Source organism: Leopardus geoffroyi, chromosome E3 (assembly GCF_018350155.1).
Source record: "Leopardus geoffroyi isolate Oge1 chromosome E3, O.geoffroyi_Oge1_pat1.0, whole genome shotgun sequence".
Classification (NCBI taxonomy): Eukaryota; Metazoa; Chordata; class Mammalia; order Carnivora; family Felidae; genus Leopardus; species Leopardus geoffroyi.
Genome location: NC_059340.1, coordinates 7,702,983 through 7,730,515, shown reverse-complemented (window position 1 = coordinate 7,730,515; position 27,533 = coordinate 7,702,983). Strand labels below are relative to the sequence as shown.

Genomic DNA, 27,533 nt, shown 5'->3' with positions numbered 1-27,533 from the left:
CGCTCCCAGCACGGGGAGAGGGTGTACAGTGTAGTTGCCAAAAACCAGGACTAGGACCAAGAAGACCCAGGCTCTGACCTTGGTACTGCCATTTGGGAATCACGTCATCTGAGATCACTTCTATAAAAACGCAGGGAGGTGCAACAGTTGTGCGTGTGTTAGGCTGCTGTGAGAATCAGATGAGACGACACGCTTCAGTGGGTTTTGTAAACTCTTGAGGGATTATTATTTCATGATTGGAGGAAGAGGAGACAGCATTTGGTGACAGAGTTGTAAGGGTAGATGTCAGGGAGGGTGGGAGAATGCAACAGGTGCTTCTGGGGAGACTCAGCAGTCAGTGGTGACGGTGGCTGAGAGCTCCTGGATGCGCCAGGCACTGCAAGCCTTGCACAAGATGTGCCCATCCAGCGGGTAACAGCCCTGACACTCACCCTCGGAAGAGAGCAGCAGCCCACACTCCTGTTGAGACAGAAGCAACAGCTTTCTATCAGGCCTGGATCCCTGGGCTCTACCATATCCAGCACCCCAGACTCCCAAGAACCCCCGCTTCCCCTTGCCCAGGCCCCCTGACCTCGCACTTATAACAGCCAACGTGAAAACTGCGATCCAGAGCAACGATTCGTACGGTCTCCTCCTGACCTGGCTCAGGCATGATGGCCCCACCACATACTGAGCATCGTGGGGCAAACTTCCTGGGTCAGGAGGGAACCAAGGAGGCTGTCAAGCCCCAGGGTTGGAGGGGACTAACCATGGAGCCCAGAGAAGGTAGGATACACGAGGGAACGGGAGAGACCAAGGGTATGGTCTTAGATCTTAGAAAAGAGGGTGATGTTAACAAGAAAGAGACCAGGCCAGGGGTGGGAGACCAGTGCTGGGGCATGAAGGACAAATGGGGAAGATGGGGAAGGTCAGACATCTGAGACAAAGGTGGGAGACCCAGCCTGACCTGTGGAAGTCCTCAATGCAGTGGATCTGGCTGGTGGCATCCACCGTGAAAGGGATGCCATCAAGGCCACGGTGGCACACCACACAGGTAAAGCAGCTAGGGTGGTAGGCCTTCCCCATCGCCCGTAGGATCCGGTCCAGGATGGGTTGGGAGCATGTGGAGCACTTCTCCAGGGTGGCCTAACAGGAAGGAGGGTAGGAAGTTTGGGGCTGGGGAGGCCCGCTGGCCCACCCATCTGTTTATGTAGCCCCCTGCAAGGGATTCATTGAAAAGTGGCCTTGAACAGATCTGCGTAGAAGTCCTAGCACAGCAGCCTCCCAGATAAGTGACTTAGTCTCAGCTTCAGTTTCCTTCAGTAGTCATAGGTGCTCCACAGGGGTGGCGGTGTGGGAATTTAACACATTCCCTTAACTCTAAAATAAATGTCTGGCATTTGTAAGGGACCATTGTCCTTTCCCTCCAGCAGCCAGTATTTAGCGACTTTTATAATTCCTCCCTTCTTATGTGTCAGTTTAGTGCCCCCCCCCCTTTGAGCTCTGTACCTTTTATGGGGCTCGGGCATATGGTCCCCACCTTAGATGGAAGCCCCCTGCCTCCTGCTGTTGACACCCCCAGCCCACCTACTCACCACGTAGCAGCTCTCACAGTACGCCCTCCTCTCCACGGCATAGAAATGCTGGCCCCGAAGCTGGGCCCGGCACGTAGAACACACAAAGCAGCCGACGTGAAAGACACGGTCCAGGGCCACAACCCCAGCCCCATCCCCAACCACATCTTCTCCACAGCCACCACACCGCCCTGGGGACAAGGAAGGACAAGGTGAGTCAGTACAGAAGAGAAAGGTAGATTCTCTGGCCCTCTGACTCTCCAGCCCCCTTCCCACCTCGGGTCAGCTCACCAAAGTACTCCCCTGTGGGAGGGTGGTTCATGTCGTGCACCAGCTTCTTGGTCAGCCTCTCAAGCTCCTCTTCAGGAGGCTGGCTCAGAGGGACCTGAGAGGAGGGAATCAGGGGTTCAGCCCTACCTCTAGCTCTCTGTGCTGTCAAACTTCCTGAAGGTGACCAGGCAATTCCACCCAGAAGTCTCATCTGAGAAGGTCTCAGCGCCGGGCGCAGGGCTACACCTCCAGGAGCCAGTGAACAGCCCTAGCCCTGCCCTCTTATATTTTCTGACCAGCACAGCGTGCTCACCCAGAGCACCGACGCGACAGGCCTCTGACAACAAGGGCATTAGACACCACCCCCGCCCACCCAGTCAGTATCCAGTTGTCTGTGAGGACCCCAAATCCCAGTTACCCGGGACTTACCTGGGGTCCGTACCTGCCACCTCGTCCTCCTCCTGTGGCCTCCTCTTTACCCCCTGGACCTGGCTCACGGTGGCTCCTATAGCCAGCCCCCCACACTTCACCTCGGCCTGGGAGAGGAAAGTGGGGGCCCGGGAGGGCCCCGGAGGCCTGAGAGGCCCCCCGCCTTGGGGGGCCACAGCCTCTCACCGGTTGTGCCACCTTCACTTGCACGGGGAAGGCAGGACCGGCGGGGGTGCTGGCTGTAGCATAGGAGGCCGGAGTGGGACCCCCATAGGAGGACGCAGAGAGCTGTTGGGGAGGAATCGGAACACCCCCTCCATTCGGCTTCAGGGAACCTGAGCCCGTGCGGTAGGCATGGGGCTGAGGGGGCTCATAAGCCTGGGGAGAAACACAGACCGGGAGTGAGCAGACCCATTCCAGGACGCACACCTGTGGAAGCCCCCGTTTGTGCGGCCCCAAGATAACCACTGGTCTTTGACAAGGGCTCATCCTCAAGAGGTAGACAACCGGGTAGGCTCTGGTGGGCCAGCTTCTTCCACGCTCCTGTGTGTATCACTCACACAGAGAGAGCTGGGCTAGACTGAGAATCTAGAGAAGGGATCAAACTAGGGAGTGGGGAGGAGGGCAGGAGACAAGGAGCAGGGGAGGGACGAGGCAGGCCAGTGGGTCACCTGCCGGTCTGACCGCCGTGGGGCATGACCACGACCTCCATCCAGTTCAGCCAGCATGCTGGTCAGCGAATCTATTTCAGCATCCAGACTTCCTGGGCGCAAGGCCCCCCTGTCTTGGGGGAGCCCCTGGGGATGAAGCAAAAGCCGGGAGAAGTCAAATCACCTGTCCCGGGTGCCCACACCTCCCGCCCCCCACCCCCCAATTCCGGTTTCTCACCTGTGAGCGCTGGGGTGCTCCATGGCACCCCACCCAGGCTAGCCCCCGATCATCCGGTCCCCCCGGGGCCTGGTAACACTGCTCAGATGGGAGGGGGCAAAAATTGACCCTGGGGTGGGGCTGAAGTGCTGGGGTGAGGGAAGAGAGAGCCAAGGTGGGGATGGGGAAAGAGAGGAGGGTGACACTTCTGGAGGCCGCGCTCTAGGGTCCCTCATCTCCCCTCCCCCCGACACCTGGGGTCCAAGAAGGGAGCGGGAGGAGCAGGAACGGCAGGAAGCCGGAAGAGCTTCAGGGAAGGGGTGGCAGGGACAGGCAGGAGGCAGAAGGCAGAGGTGAGCGAGGAACCGCCAGTGGCCTCCTCAGCGGCGCTGGAGCTGCTTTACCTGCTCCGTGGGCTGGCGGCGGCCCCGGGGCACCTCGGGAGAGTGCTCTTCCCAGAGGGGCTCTGGCAGGCTCCAGCTGCTTTGGGGGGAGCCAGGTGGGCCCCGACATGGCCTGGAACAGGGGACTCCAGACAGCGATCGGCCCCCGTGTAGTCCCAAGCCTCTGGTCTTGACCCCTTCTTCCGTCCCACACCTCGTTTGGGACTCCAGGAAAGAAACTTTTTCTGGCTTTTTTTTTTTTCCCCTTCCTCCCCAATTTTGGGGACAGCCACGCCCCCGGTGACGTCACCGCATTCCTGGGGGAGGGTCACGTGGCCCCCTAGGCCCTAAACCGCCGTCCCTCCCCCAGTCAGCCCCCTCCTGCCGAGCAGGGAGGACTTTCCACGGCAGCCTCCGGTTCTACCAGTGCCCCCGGGCTGGCGCCCCAAGTCTTGCACGTGGCCACCTCGCTGCTGGGACGCTCCAGCGCTGCTCTTTCCCACACTCCCCCATACAGATCTCTCCCTCTTCCGTCCCACCTACGAACCCCCCCCCCGCCCCCTCCCCCACACCACCCCACCCCACCCCCCGCAGCAGTATTCGGCCAGCCCATAGTGTTTTGGTCTTTTATTCACGTTCAGCGGTTAGAAAAATAAAACAACAAAAACATCACAACCTCAGCGGTCTGTGAATCTGTTGGGCGAGGGGAAACTGAGGTAGCCTAGAGTCCAAGCAGAGACCCAGCCTCCATCAAGGCACCGGTGAAGGAAGGAGGCCAGTGGGGAGGACTGCTGGCTTCCTCCCCCAGCGTGGCGGGGACACTGAAGCCCCTCTCCCAGGGACGGGACGCCCCAACCCAGGATCCCCTAATACTTCCCCTGGGAAGCTCCCGTGTGTGGAGCAGGCCGGAAGGCTGCCCTTCCCCTTCACATCCACTAACCAAGGCGGGTCGCTGGACCTGCGCACTCTGCTTCAGGACCCGGGCATCAGAGATCAGTGCAAGTGACCGGGGTGACGCCATGAATGAGCAGTGTGGGGCCCAGGTCACGGGTCAGAATCTCCAGCAGCGCCAGGTAGCGAGTGTAGCGGGCAGGATCAGCTGGCGGCCGAGGCAGGTACAGGAAAGTGAGGGCCGTGGCAGGCCCGCCCTCGCCATCCCCACCCTCAGGCCCACCGGGCCCTTCTCCTCTGCCGCGCCCCTGCTGGGCCCGAACCAGGGCGTTGGCGCTGCCTGCCAGGGCCTCTGCCTCGGCATCTCCCCGCCTGCCATTCACAAAGTCCCCTTCCTCCTCCTCCCCAGGCTCCCCAGACCCAGCCCCCTCTCCCCACACCACCTCCTGTACTTCAGCCCTGATTCTCAGCTGGCTCAGCAGTGCCCGCAGCCTCCCCTCGGCCGCCCCGGGGGCCTCTCGAGGCCCCAGGCACAAGAAGATCCGGAGCCGGGCACTGTGCCAAGCAGGCACCATGCCCAAGATGGTTGCCATCTGCAGTAGGAAAAGGCCGCACACGTCCACATAGCCGGGTCCGCCCCGGGGCCGCAGCAGGTTGAGGGGCCACACATCCACGTGATGCGGCTGGGAGGTGCCCCCAGACCCCCGGCTCAGCCGCTCAGGGGGCAGGGCCCCACAGGCCCGGGCCAGAACCACATTCTTGTTCATCTTGAGGGCGTCTGCCACCGTGGCCACATAGTCCTGGGGACTGAGAGCCCTGGGGCTCCCGGGAGCCCGGGGTGGAGGGAACAGGGTGCTCAGGGCTGGGGACCCGCCCTCCTGGGTGCCATCAGCAGCCTCGGAGAAAGCAGGGTCTGTCAGGAAGTGGTCCTGGGGTGCAGCATCATCGTAGAAACCCAGGACCAACGTGTTGGGCTTCATGCCACCTGGGGGCAGAGAGGAGGAGGTGGGAAGGAACCAACAGGAATCAGACTCACGGGCTGAGTTTACACCACGCTAATGCGCGCCCACTCGTACACGCCGGCAGCACCACACGTCAGCCATCAGGCATGGCATTCGCCTCGTGCTTGGGCTCTCCGGGCAACACTATGCACGTTTGCATAACGACTTTTCCTTTTCCCAAACGCTCTTGCATGCGTTTCTTTGTTGCACCTCCGTGACTAATCTCCCCACTTAAGTGGGCAAAGTTCACCTTAGGATTCTTCTAACTAACGAGCACTTCCGGTACTCGGCAGTAGGAGGCCTCCACTGCAAGCTTCTAGCTAGCAGCACACCTTTTTCATGATGGGAGATGAGAGTCTGAGTCTACTGGGCAGACCACACCGCCCTGAGTAGTCAGTAGTCAAGTTCGTGGGCTCCATCCCCAGGGAAACAGCACCTCAGACTCTGCTGGGGGGGTGATGAGAACTGGCCCGATCTGTTTCTACTACTACTGCAAAGCCCTAATGGTGGTGAGTCCAAAGCAAGATCCCTGGACAAAAAACAGCTGCCATCTGCACACTAACGAAGGGCCAGGGCCCGTTGAAAGCACTTTGTGTTTTAACCCGTGAAGCAACACCAGGAGGTAGGGGCCATTTACTCACCCCTCTCACAGGTGAGCAACCTGAGGCACAGAGCGGTGAAGTCACTTGCCCCAAGGCTCACAGCAGGTGGATACCGGGTCCACAGGCGAACACAAGGCACCCAGCAGCAGAGGCCACCCTCTAAGTCTCTGAACCCGTGTGTGAAGTGAATACAGTGCCCCAGGTCCCTGCTGACAGCTCCTGATTTTTCCATTTTTGAACCAATGTGAAACTGGATAATCTCCCCCCATCCCCCCCACCCCCGCCCTTCAACAGGGCTGAGTTTACAGAAAACTTCTGAGATCTTGTCTAAGGCTTTTTCTCATGAAACAAATGGGTTGCTCAAAATCCACCAGTAAATCAAGTTCTGCATGTCAGGAGGACTTAACTATTTCAAGGAAATCCTTCCCCTTCATTGCAATCGCTCTCCTCAGGATAAATTTCGTAGAAGTAGTGGTCTCCTGGGACAGGTTCCCCCGCAAAATGTGGGGCTGAGGAGAGACCAGACTCTCAGATGCTCCAGGGACTGTCTCATAATGCTTGCCAACAGCCCCCAAACGCTTGAACTTTAGCCAGATCTAAACGGAGAACGGAGCATGTGCCCAGAGAGGGGACAGACACCCCCTAAGAAGGAGGCAGTTCAGCCCAGATTTGGAGGAAGCCGGGGCATAAGGCTGAAGGCCTTCGCACTAAGGCAGAGTAACAAGGCAGAGACTCTTCCACTGGCTCGGGAAGCTTCAGCCCCACTCACCCTCTGCATCCTCTGTGGTCTCCGGAGGCCATGTCACACCAGCCCTTCCTTCTCCACCCCTTCTAAGGCCCAGCTGAGTATACCATCTTGTCACTAGCCGCATCAGCGCATAGCGGTCTTGAAGTGGGATGATTAGAAACCATCTGCCCTAGATTTGATGGAGCAGCCCCCTTGCCTCAAGTAATTCTCCCATTGTCCCCAGGAACACAGCATGCTCTTCAGAGCTTGTACCCCAACTTTTGGGTCAGAAAAAAAGAAATATCAGTGGCACCCATCGCCAGCCCTTAAGCATCTCCTCCAGGACCTTCTCACACACCATCCGGTATCTTTGAGTTGAGCCCCGCGTCTTATCTGCACTAGACTGTGAGTCTGCAGTCTGTGGTTTACTCTGGGGGACGGTAGCAGAGATTAAAAGGGGCCACAGAGGGGGCCCAGGGGACCCGGGGAGAAGTAGCTCACCAAGGCCGGAGATCCGCAACAGATGCTGAGCTCCCTGGCGCACGGAGGGCGAGAGGGTGAGGTCCACGAAGGCCTTCACTTGGGCTCTGTCCACTAGGCTGAGCCATGCCCCGTACTGGGGCTGCACAGGGTCCGAGGGCAGGCAGTCTGCAGAGAAGGGAGGTAGTAGATGTGGGCCAAACCCACGTACCTTCTCCTCAAATCCAAATCCCAAATGGGCCAAAGAAAACAGTCTGGGCAGGGCTCGGGCTGGTCGGAAGGGTCGTCAGGGAAGAAGCATGAGGCCTCTGAACCCAAAGACCGCGAAGAATGTCTGAGACGTGAGGGAGGAAGAGGCTGGGAAGGGAATAGAGGGCCACTCACCAAGGTCTCCCAGGGTGACGTGGCCCAGGACATAGAGGCCCCCCTTCTTGAGCTGGTTGGCCAACCGCAGCAGAGGCAGGGCGCCCCGGGGGTTCCCCACCAGTAGCAGCAGCTGGGGCCGCCAGAACTTCACGTGGTCCTTCCGGACATCCAGCCGGAGCAGGTATTTACGTACCTGGGACCAGGGGTGAGGTGTGGAGAGGAAGGGCTCAAGAGGGCAGCCCCCACTCACCACCTCTCGGACAAGAACCCTGATTCCGGCCACGGCAGAAGGAGGCCTACTTGGAGTGGGATGGGGATCCCAGACTGCCTCCCCCCTCCCTACCCTCCTCCGAGCCCCCCAACCTGGTGGAAAAGCAAGGCCTGGCTGACGTAGCCCCAGCTACTGGGGCCTCCTCGAGCAGTGAGCAGGGCGGAAAGAAGGCCCATGAGAAGCAGTGAGCCGCCGGCGGCCCCAGGGCTGATGAGGAACATCATGAGCAGACAGGAGGCCACCCCCAGCAAGCAGGTGTGCCAGGAGAATAGGCTGAAGGTGGGACTGGGGTGGGGGAGAGAAGGAAGGGCACTCAGGGCCTGCCATGGCCTCCATCTCCAGCCTGTCCCCTGGACCGAGCCCTTCCCACGCCTCCCCCCTGGTCTCTGAGGACACAGGCCACTTCTCCACTCACCGGAAGTTAGGGGCTGAGGCCCACTCCAGGCTCAGACAGGACAGGTCCACCGCAGCATAGGCCACCAAGTAGAAGACGGTGACCACAGCGGCTAGCGTGTTCAGCTTCCCAGCCAAGAGCACCAGCTACACAAGGACCGAGAGGCTGGGCATGCACGCACCCCCCCCACCAAATGCCAATGCATCCTGCCTTTTCGTTCGCTCTCCCAGCCCAAGCCCAAGCCCCTCCTGGTCCTGGGAACAGAACCAGAAGGAGCCCAGGGGAAGGGGAAGGACAGCCGGAAAGAAGGCTTACCTGCACTAGGCCCCAAGAATAGAGCACAGCCCCCCAGGGGTTCCCTGTTCGGGACACGACCTTGGCCGGCGCCAAGATCACTCCTGTGCAAACAGAAACACCGTGGCGGACACATCAGCCCAGGGCCAAGCGGAGAGAGAGACGGACACGGGAGGGTGTGCTCAGAGCCGGGCGAGGAGAGTGGGGCGGCGCACCAAAGAGGTCATCTTGAGCCAGAGCGTGGAGGATGCGGGAGGCCCCGATGAGGGAGCTCATGGAGGCCGAGAGCGACGTGGCGTAGATACCAATCAGCACTAGTGGGGGCCACAGGCTGATGGAGCGAAAGAACCCATAGTCCTCCTGCAGCAAGGTCCTGGCGGGAGGGAAAGGAGGATGCAGGTAACACAGGTGCATCTAGGGCCTCCGTGAGCAAAGTGCTCTGACTCTTCGTGAGGTCAAGAACTGGGTATTCCTGGGGATTCTCAACTGACCCAGGCTCAAAGGCCATTGTAATACATCATGTGTGCCCGGAGGGGAAAGACATGGTATTCACTGGTTGATCTTTGGGCTGCTTTGGATTTAATCACATGGTGGACATTCCCAACGGTGCATGCGCAAGAAACCAAATATTTATGGAAATACGCGTTGAGAAGCAGCTATCCCCCACCCCCCAAAACCAAGTGCTTACAACAGTCCCAGGGACACAGCAAACTCTGGCTACAGGCTGGCTACCACCAATTACCCAGCTGTCCCCATCAGTGGCGGCCGCTCCTTCTCTCTCCCAGAGGGAGAAACAGTCTCCGTTTTCCCTGCACCCCAACAATGGGGGTACCTGCCCCCCCTCGGCCTGTGCTTCCCTTGGTGATCCAGGGGTGGCAACCTTGTTCTGTGGCCCCATTCCACCCCCCTCAAGGGCCAGGCCAGCCCCCTCCCCAGGCACCTGTCACAGGTGAAGCTGGAGAGGAAGAAAAGCAGGGTGTAGATGAAGAAGGTGTAGGCGACAGCGACAATGGTGCCCAGGGGAATGGCCCGGCTGGGGTCCTTCAGCTCCCCTGGAGGGAGAGGGGCAGAAGGGGAGACATCAGCCATCTACCATCTCTTACATTCCTGAGCCCTCAGCGCTCCCACCAGGGCACAGGGTGGCAGCCCTACACACCCAGGGGGCAGCAGGCAGGGACCCTCACCTGACATGTTGGCCCCTGCCATGATGCCCGTGCAGCCATTAAAAAGGACAGCAAAGACACTGGCGAAGTTCATCATGGCCCCCGTGGTGTAGTCCTTGGAGTAGCCAGCTGAGAGATGGTTCCCAGGGAGGAGAAGGCGTCAGTACCCCTCATAGGGACCCAGGCATGTTGGCCCCGCCACCTTCTCCTCACATGTCACAAACAGCCCACCCCAAGACCCCAGCCCTGACCCATCACAGCCCCTGGCTCAGCTGGCCTCATCACTCCCCCCACTCTCCTCACTCCTCCCTCTACACCTTTGTCGTTGCCCCTTCCTGAGACACCGTCCCTCTCGCTCCTACCTGAATTCCCCAATACACCTCGGGCCACCTCCCAGCTCTCCCTGCTCGCCCGCAGCCCTCCTCCCAACTCCTCTCCTGATTCCCATCTATTTGAACCACTTTGGTTTTATTGTGCTGTTTAATTGTTTCCTGAATACACATTTTATCTTTCCAACTAAAAAAAGTTCCTCTAAGGCAGGAACTGTCTCGTGGTCGCTCTCACGCCCCACTGGGCCAAGCATACTAGACAGATCCTGAATAATCTGCGCTGTTCTGAGATCTGCCCTCCTGCCCCTGATTCTCTCTGGCATCTGTTCTCATCCAGGGCTTCCAAGGGCCTGCCTCCCCCCACATGCTTGCTCCTTGTCCTGAGAACCGTCACCCCTGTACCCAGCTCACCACCCAAGTTGGCCTTCAGGGTGCTGCTGTTGAAGCCAGTGAAGTGGCCAACCTGGGGCGGCAGGGAGGAGCCATTGGGGCCAGGCCGAGGGGTCAAGGGGATGCTCCTGGGTCCCACAGCCACAAAGCTGACCAGCACAGAGGCCAGGGATCCAGAGACCAGCAGGAATGTGAGGAAGGAGGCTCGGGCATAGAGGCCAGCCCCCAGTGTGCAGACCCCACCCACAAGGCCCAGCAGCAGGGATCCATAGAGCAGGTTCCAGCCGTAGCCCTGGGGCAGGACCTGAAGCCCACTGGACCTTGCGGAGTCTACAAAGAGGAAGGAACAGGGTTAGAAGACAAGACTCCCCAGGAGAGATCCCACCCATGAATCAAAGCAGGAACAGACCCCCTCTTTGGCCCACCTGTCCTCAGACACTATCTTTCCTACCTCCCTACTCAACTGTACCCCAGCATCTTACCCCTCCCTGGTAGATACCACCAATCTTGCTCTGTTGAATTTAGGGGTATTAGCCTGGCCTCTCCAACTAGATGGTAAGCTGCCTGTGGGCCAGGACAATCTCTCAGATGTCTAAGGCTGGGAACATAGTAGGAGCTCAAGAAAGCCAAACTAATAGACCACTTTGCCCCTCTTCTAGAGAGGCCTCTCACCCTCGTGATCCCCGAATCCCAGACCCCGCAAACCCACAGAGCTCCCTGGCACACAGACCAGCCCCGAAGACATCCAGCACGGCCTCCACCAGCCCCAGCAGGGAGACAGCACAGCCACAGACATTAGCCAGGTAGAACATGAGGCCGATGCTGCCCCCAACCTCAGGCCCCAGGGTCCGGCTGATCATGACTAAAAGTGGAAGCAGGGGGTGAGTGTTAAGGGAAAAGAAAGTGAAATGGAGCAGGAGGAAGGGTCCGGGCACAAAGCACACGGCAGCCCTGTCTCCCGGCACACACTGGGATTGTCCCCAGCGTTAATCTGTCCAGAGCGGTCACACCCAAGCCACGTGGCTTTGCAGTGCGCCACTAATACTCTTGAACTCCGGTTTCCTCATCTGGAAAATGAACTATCTAATTGACAAGACTGTTGGGGGAACCAAAAGGATGGCTGGGAAGACACCTGATAGACTGGAGAGTAGCAGTAAGATATGTGGAAAGGCCATGTTGGTCACCTTCCCCATATCAGCCCACCTGCTGAACATTCATTAGAACCTGCCTCCCTCTCGCCCTGTCCTTGCCCCTCCTCCTCCCTACAAGACAGAAGAGCCCAGACCCCAGTCCATCAACATTGGAGGATACAGTAGGCTCCACCCCCCCGCACAGCTCCGTTGGTGGCGATGGCACAGACAGAGAGGACGGTGAGCGCCAGGATGAAGTAGGCAACCAGGAGCATGGCCAAAGCCTGCAGCAGCCCAGCATGGCCCACCACGAACCCTGGGACAGGAGTGGCAAAGCAGGTCAGAAGGTGGCTCATGCGTCCCCACACCACACTGGTCATCAGTTACCTCCAGGGCAGAGCTCAACACAGGGCCATGGGGAGCCCTCTCCCCAAGCCTCCCATCCATCTACTTCTCCCGGGACCCTTCCCCAAACTCTTCCCAGTCCCACCCCTCCCCCACCCCCCCTGCACCCCAGAGCAAGCCCCACCACCCCACTTACCAATTCTCAAAAAGACAACTATACTGAACATGGACAGGACCGTGGGCACCACCACACCCAGGAAGGTGGAGAGCTTCCGGGCAGATGCCCCTCCAGGACCCCCGGCCCCATTGGCAGAGAAGGCAACCCCCTCATCTCCCAGGAGCCGGTAGGCCAGCAGAGGAGAATTCTCGCTGGCCATGGTGGAGAGCAGGCAGAAGATGCCACCAATGGGTTATGAGACCTGCAAAAGACAGTGTTACTTAATGGAAAGCAGCTCCACGGAGCCCCTCAAAAACACCTCTAACCGAACACCTGGAAACCTCCCCAAAAGGAAGAGCTTCAAGAAACACACACACACACACACTCACTCACTCACTCACCAGCAACTCAGAGTTCCTGGGGAGCAGACTGGTCCTGGCCACTTCTCTGGGCAATGGCAGACTCCACACCCTCAGCATTTGGGTACCAAGTCCCCTCCCAGCTCCTGGGGGCCACCCTTCCCCCAAATCCGGAAGACTAGGGATGGCAATGGTTCTGGGAAGAGGCAAAGATACTCTCCCTTTTCAACTAACTAGCAGTATAAGAGGAAACAAATCCCCCAAAAGGGAAGTGAGTTACCGGCAGGAAGCCCTCCTCACCCGCTCCTCCGAAGTCCTGAGCTGTCCCCATCCTAACTCCCCCAAGCAATCACCTCACCCAAGGCAAAGAGAAATCTCCAAATCTCCCATTGCCCCGCCCTCCATCAATCCTCTCCCTCAACCCATTTCAAACGAGCTCCTCTCCCCCCAGCCTCACCAGATTCCTCCCACCCACACAAGGCGCCCTCCAAACTCGACCAACCCAAACACACCCCTCGACTACCAAAACAAAGACACAGGCCAGCAACACAAGGTGGGTCTTCCTCCCCGCCCCGACACCGGTTCCTGCCCACTTTCTCCCGGGGCCGGTTCCAGGGAGCCGAGATCCGCGGCTCTCGGGCCAGGCGCATCCCCACAGCCCGAGTGTGGCGGGGCGCTCACTCACCCGCCCGGGGGACGCAGCCGCCCGGGGGAGGGGGGATCCCCGAGAGCCGGAGGGGTCGGCTACGGGCCGAGGGGGCGCGGGTGCCGGAAAAGCCAGCTGCAGCTACCGGGATGCCAGGCCCGGAGCCCGCCCCCCCCCCAACCCGCGCGCCCCATTGGTCCCGGCGCCCAGCCCCGCCCCGTGGGCGCGCCCCCGGGGAAGCCCCTCCCCCCTCGGGCTCCGGGGGCCGGCGCGGCTCCTGCTCCACACGCGCCTGGGATACTGCCCTGGGTCGCCCCTCAGGGATGCGTCTCCGGCAAGGTGTAGGCCACGGCCCCTAAAGCGGCCCATCACCCCCGTGCAAACAGGCACCCTTTATGCGAGCGGGAGCCCACTCCGAGCTCGCGGAGACGCCCGGAGGCGCCACCACGGAAAGGGGCGTGCGGCGACGGCGGAAGACAGCTGCAGGTGGGCGGGGATGTGACACCTGGCCCAGGTGCGTCGCCGGGAATGCGGGGCCGCGTCGCTCGGCGCCTTCCGGAGTCCTATTCCTCCGGCCTCTCGAATCCCTGGAATGTCTCTGGATACGGGCCTCAGCCCTCACCCCCGCGGAGACCCGCCCCTCACGCCTGGTCCATCCCAACCGGCTGCGCTCTCCGCGTCCGCCATCGGAGGGAGCCATCGGCCGCTGGTCCGGGAGAGCCCTGGCTGCGCCGGCCACCGTCGGTCCGCAAGGTCCTCCTGCCGCCTTCCAGCCTCCCTGCAAGGTGTCGTCCCCTCTAACAGACATGACAGGACTTGTGAACCTCCGGGAGATGGGACCTCCTCCCCTCCTCACTCTTTACAGTTACCATCAACAGTAGCACCACCTGGTAACGTTTCCTCATCTATAAAACGGGGATTAAATAGAGCCCTGCCTGCATGAGGTTGCTGCGAGAGGGTTGGATGAACTGACCGACACTCGAAAACAATGCCGAAATGTTCAGTAAGTTATTTGCACGTCGTGCTACGTTATATATGCATAAGCACTGTGAGGTAAGTACTTCTTAGGGAAGCTGAAGCTGGGAGAGCTTTCGTAATCACTTGCTAAACTTTGACATAGTCCTTTGTGGCTACACGGTCATTTGAGCCTCAGGAAATGAACAGTGCTTTTAGGGTCACTGGCCTTTGGCTATAGATTCTCTGCAACATGTCCCTAGGAGAGGAACGGGCTTAAAGCAGCCCAAAGGTTGGCTTTGCCACGGAGAGGTCTCATGAGCAACTGAACTGTGGCATCTTCAGTGGTCATCGCTGCTAACCATAACAGAGTTTGGCTCGTGGGTCTCTCCAGCACCATCCTGTCGCAATTTTTGATGATTTCAATATCCGTACTGATGAGACTTCCAATATCCGGGCGTGGCAGTTGCTTGAACATAGATCTCACGCTCCACGTGGCTGTGCCCAGATGTTGTCCTTGCCAGTAAATAACTGCAGGCCCTCCTTCTTTCCATTCACCTTTTCTGGTATGCCTCCTAAGGGAGGAAAAAATTAATCTGACACTTGTTAAAATGGTAAGGAAGACTTTATTCAGGACCATTCCAGTAGGTGTCAGAACTGTCACAATAGGGGAAAGAGTTGGGGCTCTACAGCAAAGGCAGCTGGGCATTTCTAGCCAACAAGCAGAACGAGGGAGTCAGCGATGGGAAATTACAAAGAGCATGGGGGGGTTCCAGCTAAACAGACTTAGGATTCTTGCCGAAGGCAGGCCAGGGTGATCAGATATCAAGTATCAAGGGTGGGAAGATTCTCCCTAAACTAGGCCAGGCGAGGCAGGCCCAGCAAGGATGGGGGCCAAGTCTAAAGAGGGCTCAGAGAAGCCTGACTGAAGTTTGGTCAAGGAAAGGGTCTTTGTCATGCCTTGACCCCAACAATCCTCCACCTCACTGCACCCCAATCCACTGATCTGATCCTGCCCTCTTCCCAGTCCCCCACTCACTTCCCTTCTTATCCAGCTTAAAGTTCATGGTCAGTGAAAAGCTCTCCCTTGTCCCTCTCTCACTTTATTAACCTCCTGGCAAAACCACAGCCCAGGTAAATGCAACTCCCCGCCCAGCTTGAACCTGCCCAAGCAGCTAAATGTGGCTGAAGAAAACATCCGACGGTGGGAGCTCATCTCAAATTCATGACCGTGAACCTCAAGTGTGCCCTCATGCTGCCCAGCATTCAGATGAGTCTAGTCACTCTCCTGCACTCCTAGAGGACTTACATCCTCACCCCTCTCTGTTCAACCCTCTGTGCTTCCTGTACAGCTCCTCAGTGCCATCTCACTTCCCAATTCGGCAGGAAAACAGAAGCCACCAAGAGACTAAAAGCTCCTAATCCACCACCACACTCCGCTGTGCCCTCCTCCTGTCACTAGTGATGAACTGATCATGCTCCCAGCTAAGGTCAACCCGCCACTACATCCCATTTCATCATCTTGTTTTCTCTTTTCATTGGCTCATTCCCACAGATATACAAATATGCTTTTTTTCCCCATCTTGCCTTAAAAAGGAAAAAAAAATCTTTTTTGAATACACTGTACTCCCCCATGATCGCTCTATTTCTTTGTTGTTCTATATAGCAAAACTCCTTAGACAAGTTGTCTATACTAGCTGTTTCCAATCCCTCCTCACATTTATTTTTTTTTATTTTTATTTTTTTTTATTTTTGAGAGAGAGAGAGAGCAGGGGAGGGGCAGAGAGAGGGGGGCAGAGGATCCAAAGTGAGCTCTGCACTGACAGCAGAGCCTGATGTGGGGCTTGAACTCACGAGCCGAGCCATGAGATCATGACCTGAGCCAAAGTCGGACACTTAGCCCTAAGCCACCCAGGCTCCCTCCTCACATTTTTTTCTTTTAATGTTTTTTAATATTTATTTATTTTTGAGAGAGAGAGAGCAGGGGAGGGGCAGAGAGAGAGGGAGACACAGAATCCGAAGCAGCTCCAGGCTCTGAGCTGTCAGCACAGAGCTTGACGTGGGCTCCAACCCACAAACTGAGAGATCCTGACCTCAGCCAAAGTGGGAAGCCCAACCTACCCAGCCACCCAGGCGCCCCTAGTGGATTTAAAAAGAAATGTGAAGATGGGATGCCTGGGTGGCTGGGTAGGTTGGACATGCGACTTTGGCTCAGGTCAGGATCTCTCAGTTTGTGGGGTTGAGCCCTGCGTCCGGCTCTGTGCTGCCAGCTCAGAGCCTGGAGCCTGCTTCATATTCTGTGTTTCCCTCTCTCTCTGCCCCTCCCCTGCTCGTGCTCTGTCTCTCTCTCTCTCTCAAAAATAAACATTAAATATAAATAAATAGATAATAAAAGTAATAAAATAATAACAACAAACCCACTAAATTTAGGCTTTTGCCCCTCAGCAAAAACAAAACTGCCCATCAAGTCACCTGTGACTTCCACTCTGTCAATCCAAGGGTTGCTGCTTAGTCCTCATTTTACTAAACCATCATCAGTTGACATGCAGGCATACCTCGTTTTATTGCCCCTCGCTTTATTGCACCTCACAGATACTGCATTTTTTTTTTATACATTGAAGGTTTGTGGCAGCCCTACATGGAGCCAGTCTTTTGGCACCATTTTTCCAATAGTATTTGCTCACTTCATGCCTGTCACATTTTGGTAATTCTCGCAGTATTCCAAACTTCTTCATTATTTTTATATTCGTTAGGGTGATCTGTGGTCAGTGGTTGCAACTCACTGAAAGCTCAGATGGTCAGCAGTTTTAAACAATGAAGTCTTTTTTAATTAGGGTGTGTACATGGATTTTAGACATAATGCTGTTTCACACTTAATAGATTACAGTGCAGTGTACCCATGGCTTTTATGAGCACTGGGGACCAAACAATTCATTTGACAGGCTTTCTTGTGATATTCACTTTAATTGCAGTGGTCCAGACCCAAACCTGTACTATCTCTGAGGTATGTCTGCATTTGATTACATCTTCTCCTCCACCACTTTCCTCTTCTAGGAGACCACACTCACGCATTTCCTCCTGCTCGGTCTCTTTGGCTTCCTCCTCTCTTATCTTAACTCTGGAGCATTCCTAGATGTTGGAGGCACAGCCACAAGGCACTGTGGGCTCAGGTCGTGATCTTAAGATTTGTGAGTTCAAGCCCTGCATGGGGCTCTGCTCTGATGGCTCAAAGCCTGCTTGAGATTCTCTCTCTCAACATAAACTAAAAAATAATAATAATAAAAATAAAAAATAATTCTCCAATAGTTTCCTATTTTTGCCATTGTAAAAGACAAAAGCTTTAATAATTAGGATAACATACTTAACTCATGATTCATCAGCTATAGTTCCACTACAAAGTTTATGCCCATTGCCTTAGTGTAAATGTTAATAGTGTTCCTTTGGCTCAGAATTGAGCCGGAGTGGTCTATGTATTTCATGGCCACTCTACCCCTGTAGCCCTACCCAATCTGCATCCCACCCCACTCTCCTCATCTCCTTGCCCCAGCCTCCAAGAACGCACTGTGGCCCACAGGGCATGAGCTTCCTTGGGTGTTCTGGACGCAAATTTTGACGTCTTCTTGAAATCTCCTCCACCAATCTCATTTAAATTGAACCACACCCTTCATCCCATCCCCGTTTTTTCTCCATTGCACTAACACCATCTAATATACGTCATATATTTGTTTATCTTGTTCACTGCCTGCCTAGTCCCCAAAAAAAGTCAAGCTCCGCGAAACAGGAACTTTTGTTTTCTTCGCTACTGTAGCTCTGCCGCTTTAGAAGACTGCTAGACAGTCGCCTGCACGGGTTGGGAAACTTGCTCCTCACGTGACTGCACCGGGCGCCACCCGCCTGCTGGGAAGGGAAGATGGCTGCGCCCGGGGTGGCCTCAGAGAGAGGGCAACCAACGAGAGGGCGTCGGCTCGCTAGAGCGTCCACGCCTCGCCTAAGTCTGCGGTTGCGTCCTGGGAAGGCGCGAATTCGGGGGCTACGTGCTGGTCCTCCTCCCCACCTTTTTTTTTTTTTTTTTTTTTTTTTTGAGGAGAAAGGCATTAGCTCATTCTCGGAGATGCTTGGTGTGACTTGACTGCTGCTTCCCCACTGCTTGGGATCGCTGTCATCCGAGGCGTGTAGGACGAGGTTCTGGGATTCAATATCTGGGTTTTTCGCCCCTGGTGCAAGCTCCTCGGTCAACCTATTAAGTGACCTCACAGTGTCAGTCCAGCCTCCAGTTCTGGGCACCCCCGAACACACCCGGACTGCCTCTCGCGGCCAAGGACGTCTAATCCACTCCGCAGGTGCCCCACTCAGAGTTCAGGCCCTAAATGTGAATTCCCTGGCGATCCACAATCCCGCCCCCCCCCCTCCCTGCCGACCCCGCAGCGCGGGGTGAGCTCCCCAGGATTAAGTCTCGTGAATCCGGACCCCCTCCCCCAGGCCCCAGGGGCAGATGAGCCCTTGGCCACCGCCCCTGCAATTTCCTGCAGACCCAGCAAACAAAAGACTCGGGAAGAGAGGCGAGGCTGAGCGGGCGCCCTTCCTGCAGGAACAGCTGATGGAGCAGAATGGTCCAGGAGGGAGCGGAGGGGAGGGATGAAATTCCAGGATTCCTGGAGGACCAGAGTGAGAGGCCAGACCCCTGGATCCCGAGGAGGAAGGGAATCCAGCGAAGTGGACGTGGAGGGCCCTGGGCAGGACACCTGAGTTTCCTGGGCTCTGCCAGATCCCAACTGCCCTAGCAGGGTTGATGTCAACTTTTGGGAATGGAGGGGGTGGGGGGGGGGACAGTGCAGTTCAGGTGAGCTCTCAGGCCCACAGGCTGGAATGGGGTGGGGGGGGGGGCGCTGGGAAAGGCCTGAAGCCCTGCGTCATCTCCTCTGGGGCCCAACCTACCTCCCCCTGGCCCGACCTGCTACCCTCTGTGCTGGCCCCACCCAGGCCTGGCTTCCTGCTTCTCCCCAGGCACAGAGCTTTTTCTGCTAAGCTTCATGAACCAGCACCCCCACCCCTCGCCCCCGGGGTCTTCTTGTCCCTTCTGGACCCTAGTAGCCTAGCCTCCCAGCCACTTATATTCCCTCCTAGAGCCAATGCCCCTGCCCCCCATTCCTGTCAAGGACACAATGGTAAGGGAAGGGCCACGTTCAGTGGGTGGGGGGATGCTGGCATGGAGAGGGGGCTTGGCCTCATATCCTGTCAGGCTGCCAAGGGAAGAGAGGAAACAAAAGACTTCCCAGCTGGGACAATGAGCCTCCCGATACCTCTCCTCCCCTGCTACCACTCCTCCTCCACCTCTCCCTTCTAGCTCTAGTCTTCAGCTCCTTCCCCTCCCTTCTCACCAATTTCTTACCCTCTGGTAGCCTTGGCTTCTGGTGTGAGCTCTGCCAGTCCTCCCTAGAAGATAAGGGCAAGGCAAAGGGGGGAGATGCCCTCTGGCTGGCCTGGCTGAGAGAAGGAGGAGGAAAAGGACATCGGTGTCCTTCAGGTCCTTGGGGGTGGGGCTGGAAGGCCAGCCTGTATGCTGAGTGCCACAGTGGAGTCAGCCAACCTGCTGACTACTGGCCAAGTACATTGGACGGCTCACTTAACCTGAGCCCGTGTCATCTTTAAAGTGGATGTCAGAAGGGCACCCTGGGTGGCTCAGTCGGTTAAGCGTCTGACTTTTGGTTTCGGCTCAGGTCATGATCTCATTCGTGAATTTGAGCCCCACGTATGGCTCTGCGCTGACAGTGCGGAACGTGCTTGGGATTCTCTCTTCTCTCTCTCTTTCTTTGTCCCTCTCCTGCTTGCGCTCTCCCTTTCTCAAAATAAATAACCGTTAAAAAATAAATAAAGGAGGGGCGCCTGGGTGGCTCAGTTGGTTGAGCATCCTGCTTTGGCTCAGGTCATGATCTCACAGCTCGTGGGTTCGAGCCCCGCGTAGGGCTCTGTGCTCTCAGCTCAGAGCCTGGAGCCTGCTTCAGATTCTGTGTCTCCCTCTCTCTCTGCCCCATCCCCACTCATGCTCTGTCTCTCTCTCTGTCTTAAAAATAAATAAAACATTTAAATAAATAAAGGAAAAAATAAAGCGGGTGTCAGAATAACGCCCATCCTGCCTAAGAGTTCTTATGATGAATTAAATATGATAATGTTTGCTTTTATAAATAAATAAGTAAGTAAGTAAGTAAATAAATAAATAAATAAATAAATAAATAGTGAAGTGTAAGGCTTTCCTCCATCTTTCCAATCTACAGTCTCCTCCAACCCCCCTCCCACTGGGCACAGGCTCCAATCACCATCATATGCCAGTAACCCCTGAACCTGTATCTCCTGCCAAAAAGCTGCCCCTGAATGCCTGTATGGTTGACTGCTGGACCTGCGTTCTGGATGATACACAGGGATCTCAAATTCAACCTGGCCACACCTTCCTCCCTGGTGGCTCCAGTCCCCTGGCTCCTACCTAGCTGCCAGAGTCTGAAAGTTGAACCATACTTGATTTCAGTCTCCCCCACTCCCATGGCCAGGCTCCAAGACCTACCTGCTCTCACATGTGAGCGCATACTTCTGTCCTTTCAAGCCCTTACTGTCATTTGGAGACCTACATGTGGTTTTTCTGCCTTCAGTCTTGATCCCTTTCATATATATATTTTTTTTAACATTTATTTATTTTTTGAGACAGGGAGAGACAGCATGAACGGGGGAGGGTCAGAGAGAGAGGGAGACACAGAATCTGAAACAGGGGCGCCTGGGTGGCACAGTCGGTTAAGCGTCCGACTTCAGCCAGGTCACGATCTCGCAGTCCGTGAGTTCGAGCCCCGCGTCGGGCTCTGGGCTGATGGCTCAGAGCCTGGAGCCTGTTTCCGATTCTGTGTCTCCCTCTCTCTCTGCCCCTCCCCCGTTCATGCTCTGTCTCTCTCTGTCCCAAAAATAAATAAACGTTAAAAAAAAAAAAATTAAAAAAAAAAAAAAAAAAAAGAATCTGAAACAGGCTCCAGGCTCTGAGCTGTCAGCACAGAGCCCGACACGAGGCTCGAACTCACGGACCGCGAGATCATGACCCGAGCCGAAGTCAGATGCCCAACCGACTGAGCCACCCAGGCGCCCCAGTCTTGATCCCTTTCAATCTACTCTCCAAAGTTGGACACATGGGGTCTTTCTACACAAGTCCGATAGGGTTGCCTCTTTGTCTCAAACCCTTCAGTGGTTCCCCAGGTGTTCAGGACAAGCCTGCACTCCAGGATTGTCCTGTGATGTCAGGCTGGCCCTTGCTCATGTCACCAGCTCATCCACTGTCACTGTCCTGGCAATCTACACCCTGGTGTCCTGAACTCTGGCAGCACAGGGACAATCTCACTACGTCCACACTCTTGTTTTTGCTTTTCTTCTGCCTTTTTTTTTTTTTTAATGTTTATTTATTTTTGAGGGGGGGAGGACAGAGAGAGAGGGAGACAGAGGATCCAAAGTAGGCTCCACGCGTCAGCACAGAGCCCGATGCAGGACCTGAACCCACAGTGAGATCACAATCAGAGCTGAAGTAAGACACTCAACAAATGACCCACCCAGGCACCGCCCCCTTCTGCCTTTAAAGCAACCTTTCCCCCAATCTCCTCTAGGACTCCAGTCAGACAGCATCATCTTCTCCAGAAAGTTCACCTTGAACCCGCAGGTTGGATTACGTGTGCTCCCCCTGGGATCCCATAGGACCCTCTGTATGCCACTACTTATGCTCCACACATAGCTTCCTGCGTTCTGTTGAAGTTTCGTGGTTGTTTCTTCCCCTGGGCTGTCAAGGATGACTTTGTGTCCCCAGTCCTGGTCCATAGCAAAAGTACAATAAATAATTGTTGAGGGGTGCCTGAGTGGTTCAGTCGGTTAAATGACGACTCGTGGTTTCTGCTCAGGTCATGATCTCGTGGATCATGGGTTCGAGCCCCAAGTGGGGCTCCACACTGACAGTGCAGAGCCTCCTTGGGATTCTCTCCCTCTCTCTCTGCCCCTCCCCTGTGCACACACTTGCTATCTCATAATAAATAAATAAACTTAGAATAATGATAATTGCTGAGTTGGGGTGCCTGGGTGGCTCAGTTGGTTAAGTGTCCGACTTCGGCTCAGGTCATGATCTCGCGGTTCATGGGTTCAAGTCCCGTGTCGGGCTCTGTGCTGACAGTTCGAAGCCTGGAGTCTGCTTCAGATTCTGTGTCTCCTTCTCCCTCTGCCCGTCCCCTGCTCATGCTCTGTCTCATTCTGCCTCTCAAAAATAAATAAATTAATTAATTAATTAATGCTGAGTGAATTAAAGAATGACTAGTTAATAAAGGAATAAGTATGTACATTTACTGAGTATGTACATGGGCCAGACTTGCGTTGGACTTAGCGTTGAGCACAACACACATTGTACCTGCTTTTAGGAAACCTGGGACCACAAACAATGAAAATACAATCACTAATAAATTTATAAACTCTTTTACACTTGTGTCTATTACAATTTCACATATGATGAGTTTGGGAAGATGTCTGGTGGTCAGACAAGGAGTGGATTCAGGTTTTGTGAGTCCTGAAGTTTGTATAACATGGGGAACCCGCCTTAAGAAAATAAAACTGTGAAGCTGCAATTAGGTAGAAAAGCTAATGTTTGCTTAAATGCAGAAATCACGGGGGTGCCTGGGCGGCTCAGTTGGTTAAGCTTCTGACTTCGGCTCAGGTCACGATCTCGCGGTTCGTGGGTTCGAGCCCCACATTGGGCTCGGTGCTGACAGCTCAGAGCCTAGAGCCTGCTTCAGATTCTGTGTCTCCCCCTCTCTCTAACCCTCTCCCGCTCCCCCCGCACGCGCACACACACTCTCTATCTCAAATATAAATGTTTAAAAAAATAAATGTAGAAATCACAGCAAAAGTTAAGATGACAATTACCATAAATACTACCAAATCGAGAAAAACAGGCTAGGTGTAGTAAATAATTGCCCAACACATCTGTATAATACGTTCATGTCCTACCTTTTTCTTACCTATGTACTGGGGCTACGTCTTCATATGATAAGGACTCTGTAATACTACTTTTTATTTCTCTTTGTCTCCATCTTCCCTCTGTGATGGCCAGTTGACTTTTTTTTTCTTTCATTATTGAAAGTTTATAAAGATCTCACTGAGGTTTACAACTCATTATTGGCAATGTTGAAACCTCTACCAAATTCCCTTTGTGTAAGGGCCGTAAGATTTCAGGCTATTTCAAACATTCTTGTGCTGGAATTCACCTTAAAAACTGTTTAAATTGATGGCACTCATTAACCAGGACAGTGGGAGGGGCAGTCAGGTGAGGGGTGCGGAAGCTTAAACTTCATGGGCTTCCACTAAACTTAACTCTAGACTTGACAGGGTGAGGTGCACTCTATGAAGGGCACTGGGATATGGGAGGAGGAATGACAATTTCCAGAATTTTCAGTGAAAGGGATGATTTGTTGTTTATTACATATAGGGAAAGTCCTAACTCCAACACTGCGCCAAATAACTGTCATGATGTGGGTAGCAAGAAGGAAACCTGGGGCACCTGTCTGGCTCAGTTGGTAGAACACGTGACTTTTGATTTTGAAGTTGTAAGTTCAAGCCCCACTTTGGGTATAGAGATATATACTCAAAAATAAAAAATTTAGGGGCGCCTAGGTGGCTCAGTTGGTTAAATGTCCGACTTAGGCTCAGGTCATGATCTCGCGGTCCGTGAGTTCGAGCCCCGCGTCGGGCTCCGTGCTGACAGCTCAGAGCCTGGAGCCTGTTTCAGATTCTGTGTCTCCCTCTCTCTGACCCTCCCCCGTTCATGCTCTGTCTCTCTCTGTCTCAAATATAAATAAACGTTTAAAAATAAATAAATAAATAAATAAATAAATAAATAAATAAATAAATAAAAATAAAAAATTTAAAAGCCCGACCAGCTGTTGGGGTGGGGATGCTCTACACAGGTACTGCCATGGCGATGATCATAGGCAAGGAACAGGGGGTGACAGCCTAATTTTGGGGTGAGAGGGCAGTGAGGCACTCTAATAATGAAGGAAGGAGCATCCGAGATTTGCTCAGGTCTGTTCCACAAGCATCCATCCAGGTAGTGATTTGGCTGCTCACTTACGTAATGTAATACAGTAGATACTGAATTAGCTTTGCTAGGAAGTAGTCCTGGGTGGATGGAGGGTGGAGGAAATGACTTCACACTCACAGGATAGACACTCCTGAGCATTGGAGTGAAAAGCTCAGATATCATCTCCAAGGAAAGGGGAAATACTGGGATTCCTGCCCCATTAGAAGATCTTTGAGGCCAGGAGCCTTGCTTTACAAATCTGCAAACTAGCACAGTGATCGCTTGGCACATAGCAGATGCTTAATAACAGCTTTATTTTATTCATTCCTTTATTTATTTTTTTGTGTTTTTTTATGTTTATTTATTTATTTGAATAATCTCTACACCCGATGTGGGGCTTGAACTCACGACCCGGAGGTCAACAATTGCAGGTTCTTCTGACTGAGCCAGCAAGGTGCCCCATTATTCATTCTTTTACTGGTATACATTAGATATTGGGAACTGGCTTACATGATGGGAGGGGTGGGGACTGAGGACCCTATGATAAGGGATCGACTCGGTATTTTCTTTTTCTCTAATATTTATTTATACTTGAGACATAGAGACAGAATGTGAACAGGGGAGGGGAAGAGAGAGAGGGAGACAGAATCCAAAGCAGGCTCCAGGCTCTGAGCTGTCAGCGCAGAGCCCGATTTGGGGCTTGAACTCATGAACATGAGGTCATAACCTGAGCCGAAGTTGGACACTTGACGGACTGAGCTACCCAGGCGCCCCTCAACTGGGTATTTTCTTATCTGAGTTCTCTTCCCTATAGCTGAGGGGGCCTGGTTCTCAGGGGTCAGAAGTACAGGGTTCAAATCTGCAGTGAGCTGCACCCCTCTGTCTCATCAGCCCTCACTCCCCCTGCCTCATTTCTCTGTGCATCTGTGTGGGTCTCTCTTTACCATTCAGGCCATCCACCTCCCACCGCATCAGGGGTCCCAACCAAATGAGACAATTCAAGCAATCAAGGGCACAAGGAGGTTGAGCACAGAGCCCAGGGAGAGATAGAGACATAACTTTTGGAGGAAAGAATTTGAGTGTGTAGTGAGAAGCAGGGAAAGGTGTGTGTGTTCTGAGTGAGGAGGTGGGTGTTTAACCTGGAGGAGAAGCTGAGTGAGAGAAGGGAGATATGGCTTGGATCAAGGAGGGAGGAGGGGATTCCTGGCCCTGGCCTGGTCTGCCTGGCTCCAGCCAAGCCGGCTGTTTCCTGCCCTCCGTGACCCCCCACCCCGGAGCAGGACCCAGGCAGGGCCATGAGGAAGGGCAGGGGTGTGGGGAGCACACTTGTGGCCGGAAGATAAGTGTGCTGGGACAAGAGGTCACTGCAAGCCTAGCTGTCCTCTTGGGGGGTTAGAAGCGCTTGGCAGTCTCCTCGCCCCCCCTCCATCCACCTCCCTCCCCAACGTCCTGGGCAGCAAGGAGTGTTCCTTCACTCTCTCGGCTCCTCAGCAACTCCAGACTCTGTCTCCCTTAAATTTCTGAGTTAAACCCTTTTCTTCCAGCTCTTCACTGGCGGACTCCTGCAGCGCCCCCCCTCCATAGGTGACCTGACTTATAAGGGGGTTGGTGGGAGGAGCACTGTTTTCCTGGACCCTCCCCTCTAACTGATGGGATGGGGGTGGGGAGGCGGCAAAGAGAGGAAGGGCCCTCCCAGCCATCCCAAGGGCCCCCAGGAGCCAGACAGGAAACAGCCTCTGGAAAGACAGCAGCAGCCCCGGCCCAGCCCCAGGGGTCAGGGCTGCGGGCGGCAATGAGCTCTCCCCAACGCGACAGTGAGAGTGAAGATGGTGATTTGGGAATCCATCCAGACTCTTTACTCTCGGTCCCACCTACCTTTTATTTACTCCTGCTTCCTTTTTTCCTTTTTTTCTATACTCCTCCCCATCTCAACCCAGTTGCCCCACTTCGCTAGGTTGCGCGCACAGCAGGTCCCCATACCTAATGTTTGTTGAGTGATTTTGTGAACGTTCGCTCCAGGGTCATCTAAGCAGCGATCGCTGTCTCGGGAGCCCAATGCGCCACCCTCCATCCTCAGAAACTTCCCCCAAACATGGTCCCCTGCGCCAACTATGGAGTAGTGGGCGCATCCAGGAGTAGAATCCAAAGTCCGCAAGAAGGTTGGAGCCGGCTTCGAGTGAGCAGTGCACTTTTCCACGCACGTCCCGGCGGCCCTCCGTGCTGCTGCTGGGTGTGTTTCTCCGCTGCCTGCCGTGTGCTGGGTTCGGACCTGCCCCGGGGGTCCCCGGGCCCCGGCCCCGACACGCGCGGTCCGCGTCAGGGCGCAAGGCCACCGCGCACGTCTGGGCGGTCCCCGGGCTCCGCGCCCGCCGCCCCTCCCCCTTCACCAAACTTTCTCCCAACTTCCCGACCTGCTCCGCTCGGCGTCCCGCTCTGCTTCCCTCATGAATTATTCAGCAGTGCGCGCTCCAATCAGCGCGCCCCGGCCCCCACGCCGAGCCCGGACTCGGGGAGGGGGGAGCTCCCCCGCCCCCCGCGCGCCCCTCCCTCCCCGGCCAGGCGCCGCCCGGCCCAGTCCCAACCCGGCCCAGCCCCGGCCCGCCCGGCCCCGCGCCGCAGTCTCCCTCCCTCCCGCTCTGTCCCCGCTCCGCTCCCACCCTCCCGGCCGGCTCGGAGCGCACCCGGCCCGGCGCGCGAGCAGCACCACTCCAGGGAGGGGGGGAGACCGCGAGCGGCCGGCCCACCCCCAGCCAGGCGGGGCGGGACCCCGAGGCCCCGGAGGGACCCCGACTCTAGCCACGTCTCGCTCTGCGCCCGCCCGGCGCAGCCAGTGCGAGGACGCCCCCCGCCCGCCCGCGCGCGCGGCGGGGACGCGGGGCCACACCTGGACGCCGCCGCCTGGTGCCTGTGCCGAGCGCGCCCGCATGGGCCCGCGCTGAGGGCCCCGACCGAGGGTCCCGGGTGGGGAGTCGGTGTCTGCCGTCTCGAGGGGGGGGGTCCGACCTGGGGGGGCTAGTGCCCCCCAAACTCGGATCGGATCCAACCCGAGAAAGGCGGCGCCATGGAGCTCCGGGCTCTGCTTTGCTGGGCTTCGCTCGTCGCGGCTTTAGAAGGTGAGTTTCCCAGGGGGCACCCCGGCACCCCAGGGGCCCCCAAAGTTGGGCCTCGGAGTGAGGGAGCCGGCCTCGGTCTGCCCCTACTCCGGCACCCCAACCCTGAGCACTTCGGACCAATAGTGCTAGACCGGGCGGGGGGCGGGGAGGAGGCGGCCCAGCGGGGAGTGGAGTTTTCTTTTGTTTGGGAAAGAGAAGGAGTGGAGCTCCGTCCCGGGACTTGCCCCTGCCCCAGCTTCCCAAATTCTTAACCCTGATTCCGTACGCCCTTGGCAGCCTTTCCTTTTCTCCCTCCTCCAACCTTCAAACTGTCTCCAAAGCTTCTGTCCCTCTTCCCA

At 55.8% G+C, this 27,533-nt stretch overlaps 3 protein-coding genes across 9 annotated transcripts in view; 1 reads left to right on the top strand and 2 right to left on the bottom strand.

Moving 5' to 3' along the window:
• Positions 1–198: 198 nt before the first annotated feature.
• On the bottom strand, positions 199–4,002 carry TRIP6 (thyroid hormone receptor interactor 6). Of its 2 annotated transcripts, XM_045462262.1 has the most exons (9): positions 3,524–3,993; positions 3,141–3,268; positions 2,924–3,049; positions 2,253–2,630; positions 1,845–1,938; positions 1,575–1,744; positions 947–1,125; positions 572–692; positions 199–459 (listed from the first exon to the last, which is right to left on the bottom strand). In XM_045462262.1, the coding sequence occupies exons 1-9, from the start codon at positions 3,630–3,632 to the stop codon at positions 328–330; spliced, it is 1,437 nt and encodes a 478-aa protein (XP_045318218.1). In that variant the 5' UTR covers positions 3,633–3,993; the 3' UTR covers positions 199–327. The 2 variants fall into 2 exon arrangements, with proteins under 2 accessions (XP_045318218.1, XP_045318219.1); XM_045462263.1 differs by lacking the exon at positions 572–692 and having other exon boundaries at positions 3,524–4,002.
• A 112-nt stretch (positions 4,003–4,114) lies between these two features.
• Positions 4,115–13,222, bottom strand: SLC12A9 (solute carrier family 12 member 9). 4 transcript variants are annotated; one of them, XM_045462224.1, is made up of 15 exons: positions 13,087–13,222; positions 12,444–12,597; positions 12,082–12,304; positions 11,722–11,856; positions 11,141–11,272; positions 10,432–10,740; positions 9,713–9,820; positions 9,469–9,580; positions 8,744–8,901; positions 8,550–8,632; positions 8,256–8,380; positions 7,933–8,125; positions 7,588–7,762; positions 7,225–7,371; positions 4,115–5,378 (listed from the first exon to the last, which is right to left on the bottom strand). In XM_045462224.1, the coding sequence occupies exons 3-15, from the start codon at positions 12,260–12,262 to the stop codon at positions 4,489–4,491; spliced, it is 2,748 nt and encodes a 915-aa protein (XP_045318180.1). In that variant the 5' UTR covers positions 12,263–12,304; positions 12,444–12,597; positions 13,087–13,222; the 3' UTR covers positions 4,115–4,488. The 4 variants fall into 4 exon arrangements, with proteins under 4 accessions (XP_045318180.1, XP_045318179.1, XP_045318182.1 ...); XM_045462223.1 differs by lacking the exon at positions 12,444–12,597; XM_045462226.1 differs by lacking the exons at positions 11,141–11,272; positions 11,722–11,856.
• Positions 13,223–13,306: 84 nt separating this feature from the next.
• The window catches only part of EPHB4 (EPH receptor B4), a 30,648-nt gene continuing 16,421 nt past the window's right edge, over positions 13,307–27,533 (top strand). Inside the window, exon 1 of one of the 3 annotated variants that reach the window (XM_045462216.1) lies at positions 13,307–14,050. In XM_045462216.1, coding sequence (XP_045318172.1) covers positions 14,044–14,050 — 7 coding nt within the window. In that variant the 5' untranslated portion in view covers positions 13,307–14,043. Of the gene's footprint in view, positions 14,101–26,676; positions 27,196–27,533 lie in introns of those variants that run through there. The other 2 variants (XM_045462218.1, XM_045462215.1) reach the window with 2 other exon arrangements.